Source organism: Salmo salar, chromosome 10, assembly GCF_965601325.2.
Source record: "Salmo salar chromosome 10, fSalSal1, whole genome shotgun sequence".
NCBI classification, from domain to species: Eukaryota; Metazoa; Chordata; class Actinopteri; order Salmoniformes; family Salmonidae; genus Salmo; species Salmo salar.
The window spans coordinates 97,641,743-97,648,684 of NC_138300.1; the positions used below are offsets into that span (position 1 = coordinate 97,641,743).

Sequence of the window (6,942 nt, forward strand, 5' to 3'; positions counted from 1 at the left end):
AACGCTAGTTTTCAAAACGTTGTAGTTAGCATCTTCATGTTTTTGGCGCAACAGCTTCCTCCGGAGAATTTCTGTTTCTATGCAACGCAGACGCTTAAAGGCCCCCTTTTTTGTACGAGGCTGTTCCTATTATTGCCTGAAAATTGGTTATTTTGGGCTATTTCCAAAGATTGTCCAAAGGTTTATTTTTCCATGACAGAAAAAAGTATATTCGTTGAAAATGTATTTATTTATAACTAGCGTTATTTATTACCACAATTGTACACGTTTGACGTGTTATAACATCAAAGTGAGTGAACATAGCCAAGTCATTTTGGTTTGAGAAGAATCATGTCAGATCAATGTTATATCAAACCACATCTTTGGTATTGGAACAATAAAATATTATAACACTAGGTATTTCAGAATAATTTTAATACTGAAAGTGGTCATAAACCTTTGGCATAATATCACACTCTGAGTCTCATGTTGTAAAATATGTGCAAATTAAAACAGTATTAGGCCAAAAAAAAGTGTTCCCGAAATCATAGCATTCATGCAACAAGTGACACAAAATATGAAGGGAGGCCACAGGTGAACTAGTGTTTGGGTAGTACAAGCCTAATCCTTTTCCCCCACATAAGTAATCATAACGTTCACGCATGCGTGATAGCCGTTTTCCTCAGTTATTCAAATCAAATTGATGTGATAAAACATAGCCTTCATATGAAAAATATACTTTTGTTTTTAATCATCAACAAGGATTATGTGATTGTCAGGTTAGCTTGTCTTCCAGCATCATGGTTCTCCATGCAGGATAGGCAATACATAAGAACAATGAGGCACAATTAACTACTTTCTTCACTGTAGAGCATTTTGATACTGCTGAATTTATTGCTGGGATAAGGTGGTAGGGATGAGGAAAAGGGATGTTGGGAAGGAATGAGGTAAATGGAGGAATGGGAAGGGTTCCTATTCCGCCAAGTCCACGATAAGCGGAGCGATGAACTCAGAATGACGAATTCCGAAAGAGAAGCTAGGAGGTTTGATCCTGGTGAAGGTCACCTAGGAACGGAAGACGGGCAGTTAGTGCATTACCCATGCAACAGAGGGTAGAAACAAACTTTGTTGAAGATATTTGACTATTTTAATTATTGTATAAGTACACAGTTATAGAAGTATGATATGGTTATGATGAGGTGTCTTGCCTGTTCAGGGTGGTGAGCTCCAGGGCCTGGTTTCCTGGTGGTGTCTCCAGGCATGCTGTTGCGTCCTGTCATGCTGTAGTGGGGGGGTTTGTGTTTGTAGGTGCAGGGGTCCACCACTCTGTATGTCCCTGGGCCAGGAGTCTGATGTACAGATGGAAACACACAGGGAATAAGTGTGAGGGAAGAAAACAATGAACGATAGGCCTACTAACTCAATCTGTCCATCATCGATAAAGAGGACAGATGAGATGTCAATTTTGAAGAGTCTGTGTTTGACATGTCAGATCTACCTTCTGCAGGTCCTCGTGGAAGCTGCCGATCTTGCTGCGTCCTCGAAGGGAGAAGTTAGGGGCGGAGGTTTTGTTGACGGTGGCTGGCCCCAGCACAGACGGCAGCATGTAAGCAGCAGGGCCTGAGAGAGAGGACACAAACAATCACATTTCGTAAATACACCAACATTCTATTCCACAGTTCTATCATATTTTCAGTGTTCATCGAACATGCTCACTGAATATTTGATCGATCACATTTTAAAATTCTACAGCTAACATTCTATTCCATGTCGCTTAAAGCCACAGTGTTGGATTTATTGAAGAGGACCTTACCTGGGGTCTGGTCATTGCGGAAGCCTTTGCTCCTGGCAGACAGGGAATAGGCAGGGGCAGAGTAATATGCAGACTTCCCTGACCTCTCCGGGGAGTAGCGTCCTGAAACACCAAACAGACAGTTAGAATTAAGTCTTGAGTCTGTATGTGTGTGTAGTTTCTGAGAGACGGTGTGAGTTTTGAGCATGCTTGTGTGTGTGTGTGTGTGTGTGTGTGTGTGTGTGTGTACTCGCAAGTGTGTGTGTTTATCCAAAGCGACTTAATCATGCGTGCATACATTTTATGTACAGGTGGACCTGAGCTAAAGGTTGCCATTTGAGACACAGCCCAATGTTTAGCCTTGTTTATCTTCCCGCTACATTCCTCTATGGAGGTGGTCTGTCCTGATAATGGATATGATGATGTCCTTCTGATGTAATAGATTCCAAAGGTGATCGTTGTTTAATGATGAAAAAATATAAGGCTTTGGCCTTGGTGGCCCTTGGTGGCCCTGATAAGACTTCACACCTTAGTTAAGATAGGATTTAACGTTTGTGGATTTGGACATTTCTTAAAATAGTTGTGTCTTACATTAGCCTATTGGCTTTCTCTGTCTAAGCAAGCTGGTAGTTATCTTTCAAAAAATAAAAAATAATAATAAATAGCAGATTTTAGGCTTTAGAACTTGACAGATGTGTTGTTTGAAAAATCATAATTTATAGGCCCTTGATCAGAACCAATGTGAACGGAGGTTATCAACATTGTCACTGAAAACAATTCCTCAGTCTGTTCAAGGGTTCCCACTTTTTGAAAAGAAACGTTGACATTTTATTAAATTGGATGTGGAAATTATAGAATTGTTGCTATCTGTAAAAGAAACATGTAAATGTACCAGAAAATGTGAAATGACACTGTGATGTCTGAGGACCAGTTTGTTTTTTGTGACTGTAACATCAATCAATCAATCAAATGTATTTATAAAGCCCTTCTTACATCAGCTGATGTCACGAAGTGCTGTACAGAAACCCAGCCTAAAACCCCAAACAGCAAGCAATGCATGTTGATCTTCCAGATGTTAAGGAGGTGTTAGTCATATTTTAGACCCACTGTTAGAGTACCACCGCATTCTGTCTGACTGGTATCATTAAGGCACCACTGTGCGTCCTCACATAAAACACATGCAGATGGAGCAAAAAAGAAAGGGTGTGTGTTACTGACCAGGTCCGGGGGTTTGGAACAGCTGGGGGTCATTGGGGCGGCTGTAGAGGGAGTATGCAGGGGTCCCGTCACGCCCAATCCTGGTGATGTTGGAGGGAACCAAGTACCCTGGCCCGGGGGAGCAGTCTGAGCTGAACTGGCGATGGCGTGTCCCAAAACTGAAGGCCGGTGCTTTCAGCTTCCTGGGGTCATGGTAGTTCAGACCTGAAGAAGAATAGGCGAAGATGATTGCCCATGTGTCTTTTTATACCCCAAAATAAAAAAAACAATCAACCAACTAATCAAAAGGTTAATAACAAATCAATCAATAAATCAATAAGTCAGTCAATCACTAAGTTAGTTGTACCTGTCGCTCCAGGCAGGGCATACTTGGGTCCAGGGCTGCTGTAGAGTGCAGCGATGGGGCCTCTAGGCTTGTGGGGCCTCCAGGAGCCAACCCAAACATCAGTGCCTGACATGATTAGTCTGTGGACAAGGACAGATGGAATTAGAGTCAATTTAAACTTGCTGGATGCTCATACCAATAGTGTTTCATTAAAAACTGCCTTTTTAGGATAGTGGAAAGCAGATTGCCTTAATTTGGGTAACTGCCTAACATTTTAGAGCTGGTGAGTTAGTGCTGGTGTCTGGAGCTCGTTGGTCTGTTTGGTTGGTGTTCCAAACTAACTGTGGTGCAATAGTGGTGTGCACATAATTTATGTCATAATGGGATGTGCTCAGCTGCGCATTAAAATGTCTTAAATTCTTGAGCAAAATCAGTGTGACGACTGTTTAGTTGCTTTACTCAATAAAATAGCCCTGTTTTATCTGTTGTAAGTTAGTTATATTAATACATAAATTATACTATTTATGGGTCTCCACTGCCTCGACGTTAATTTATAGACATAACGATTTCCCCTTAATTGAGACCTCTCTCTGAAATAAAAGTTTATAACAGCATACTAGTGCTGAAACTATGAACAGATATGAATTCATCATAACAATATAGACCTACCACCATACTGTTGACAATATAGGACACGGGCGATAAAAAATATATATATCTTCCACACCGACCATGACCATGTGACTGCGCGTCTGCCTTCTGGTCTGGCTGTATTCAAATTGCCCGTTTATGTAAATAGCCAGCTGTTGGCAAGATAAATATTGATATAAGAAAAATCCACCAGATCTAAATGGCCAACCTGTATTGTTCGTGGTCTTCTCGGCACTGGTCTTCTCCGCACTGGGTGCTCCCTAGGACCAAACACTTGGGAGCTCTGATTGTTTGACTTTGGTTGTCCTCATGCTCACTATGACTACGTTACCATGGAGACGCTATTTTGACAGGCAGGTTGGCTTTAAATTCACAATGTGGCAAAAAATAAACCTGTTTACGATTACCAAAAATGAAGGACAAAATGATTCAGTTTTTTCAGTAATGCAATGCAGTCAGAACTTGTTCAAAGAGATCATTTCGTTTCTTGGTGTGTCTGTAGGGGCGGGGGGTAGATAATCCTCGAAGAAAACCAATTGTATTATTTTATTTAACCTTTATTTAACTAGGCAAGTCAGTTAAGAACAAATTCGTATTTACAATCACGGCCAAACGCGGACGACGCTGGGCCAATTGTGCGTTGTTTTATGGGACTCCCAATCACAACAGGTGTTATGCCTGAATTCTCCCCTCCTAAGCGTTCTTCTTTGCTGCGACTTGCTTGCTAGTTGAGATTTCTGCCCTTCAATCCGTTGTCAGTTTAGCCTACATTTCACTGATCTTAGTAGCAGAAAGCATTTTAGTCTGCAGTTTTCGGTGTGGCTATTTGTTTCAAGTGTATGTGGCGGTTCTAACTTGTATGGCACCCTGTGCGAACCCCCAATTCAGCGCCCAGCGCCGTCCCCGCCCAGTGCCGCCCCCGGCAAAATGTCGCACTGGGCGGCTGCTCATGTCGCCCTTACCTGTTTATTATAACACACATACATTAATTATTAATTTCGGTTGCCTATCCTGACGTGAAGTTTGTTTTATATAAAGTATTTGACTCTGATGTGTGCAATAATTAAGGCTGCAGTCTATCTGACAGGCTCACTTTCCCGTTGAACATGTCATCTTTCTTCATAGAGGTAAATGGATATCGATTTAGAGACATGGCGTATTATATTTCAGGATACGCTTTTCATATTTATTCGAAATTCCTGTGCTTTTTTGAAGATTTCTCACTAAAACAAGCTTATCTCTGAAATGTCAACGGAGCAGTGAGCATATACCAAGCGTTTTATTTTCAAAGTATTAAAATGTACAATTGCATTTAATTCAGCGAGTGGCGACCCATTATTTTGAGCCCCACGTGTTTAGCAAAAATGGGGGGCTTGCCTGTTTTGCATGTTACTTTGGCATTAACACGTGTCACATATCAGTATGCAAACAATTACAATATATATATATATATATATATATATATATATATATATATATATATATATATATATATATATATATACACTACCTATCAAAAGTTTGTGGTCACTTAGAAATGTCCTTGTTTTTTAAAGAAAAGCACCTCTTTTTTGTGCATTTAAAATAACATCAAATTAATCAGAAATACAGTGTACACATTGTTAATGTTGTAAATTACTATTGTAGCTGGAAGCATCTGACTTTTAATGGTATATCTACATAGGCGTACAAAGGCCCATTATCAGCAAATGAAATAAAATTGTATTTGTCACATACACATGGTTAGCAGATGTTAATGCGAGTGTAGCGAAAAGCTTATGCTTCTAGTTCCGACAATGCAGTGATATCCGAGTAATCTAACCAAACAATTTCAGAACAATTACCTTATACAGACAAGTGTAAAGGAAGTGTAAAGGAATTAATAAGAATATGTACATAAAAAAAATATATGAATGAGTGATGGTATAGAACAGCATAGGCAAGATGCAGTGGATGGTATAGAGTACAGTATATACATATGAGATGAGTAATGTAGGTATGTAAACATATGAAGTGGCATTGTTTAAAGTGGCTAGTGATACATTTATTACATCCATTTTTCCATTATTAAAGTGGCTGGAGTTGAGTCAGTACGTTGGCAGCAGCCACTCAATGTTAATGATGGCTGTTTAACCTGTTGGGGTGTAGGGGGCAGTATTTTCACGGCCGGATGAAAAACGTACCCAATTTAAACAGGTTACTACTCTGGCCCAGAAACTAGAATATGCATATTATTAGTACGTTAGTTAGTATATTTTTATTGATGAAGAGTTTGGAGGGTACTATGGTGTTAACCTGTTGGATTAGGGGGCAATATTGACACGGCCGGATAAAAAACGTATCCGATTTAATCTGGTTACTACTCCTGCCCAGTAACTAGAATATCCATATAATTATTGGATTTGGATAGAAAACACCCTAAAGTTTCTAAAACTGTTTGAATGGTGTCTGTGAGTATAACAGAACTCAAATGGCAGGCAAAAACCTGAGAAGATTCCTTACAGGAAGTGCCCTCTCTGACAAGATCTTGTTCTTCTTGTCTCTGTTTATTGAAGACTGAGGATCTTTGCTGTAACGTGACACTTCCTACGGCTCCCATAGGCTCTCAGAGCCCGGGAAAAAGCTGAACGATATCGAGGCAGCCTCTGGCTGAAACACATTATCGCTTTTGGCAAGTGGCCGATCAGAATACTATGGGCTTAGGCGCGTGCCCGAGTCGACCCCATGCTTTATTTTCTTTTGTCTGTTTACCTAAACGCAGATTCCCGGTCGGAATATTATCGCTTTTTTATGAGAAAAATGGCATAAAAATTGATTTTAAACAGCGGTTGACATGCTTCGAAGTACGGTAATGGAATATTTAGAATTTTTTTGTCACGAATTGCGCCATGCTCGTCACCCTTATTTACCCTTTCGGATAGTGTCTTGAACGCACGAACAAAACGCCGCTGTTTGGATATAACTATGGATTATTTTG

At 40.2% G+C, this 6,942-nt stretch overlaps 1 protein-coding gene across 1 annotated transcript; it reads right to left on the reverse strand.

Annotated features, from left to right (window-relative positions):
• Positions 1–397: 397 nt before the first annotated feature.
• On the reverse strand, positions 398–4,858 carry cimap1b (ciliary microtubule associated protein 1B). The gene is made up of 7 exons (XM_014125027.3): positions 4,174–4,858; positions 3,336–3,454; positions 2,990–3,193; positions 1,793–1,894; positions 1,478–1,599; positions 1,188–1,328; positions 398–1,044 (listed from the first exon to the last, which is right to left on the reverse strand). The coding sequence occupies exons 2-7, from the start codon at positions 3,445–3,447 to the stop codon at positions 952–954; spliced, it is 774 nt and encodes a 257-aa protein (XP_013980502.1). The 5' UTR covers positions 3,448–3,454; positions 4,174–4,858; the 3' UTR covers positions 398–951.
• Between the last annotated feature and the right edge of the window lie 2,084 nt (positions 4,859–6,942).

Bases quoted from the DNA above. Each gene is read 5' to 3' on its own strand.
- cimap1b (XM_014125027.3), bottom strand. From the start codon at position 3,447: ATGTCAGGCACTGATGTTTGGGTTGGCTCCTGGAGGCCCCACAAGCCT. The intron at 1,895-2,989 runs GTCAGTAACACA...TTGGTGTTTCAG, and splicing joins GTTCCAAACCCCCGGACCTG to GACGCTACTCCCCGGAGAGG. The intron at 1,329-1,477 runs GTAGATCTGACA...TCTGTACATCAG, and splicing joins TCCACGAGGACCTGCAGAAG to ACTCCTGGCCCAGGGACATA.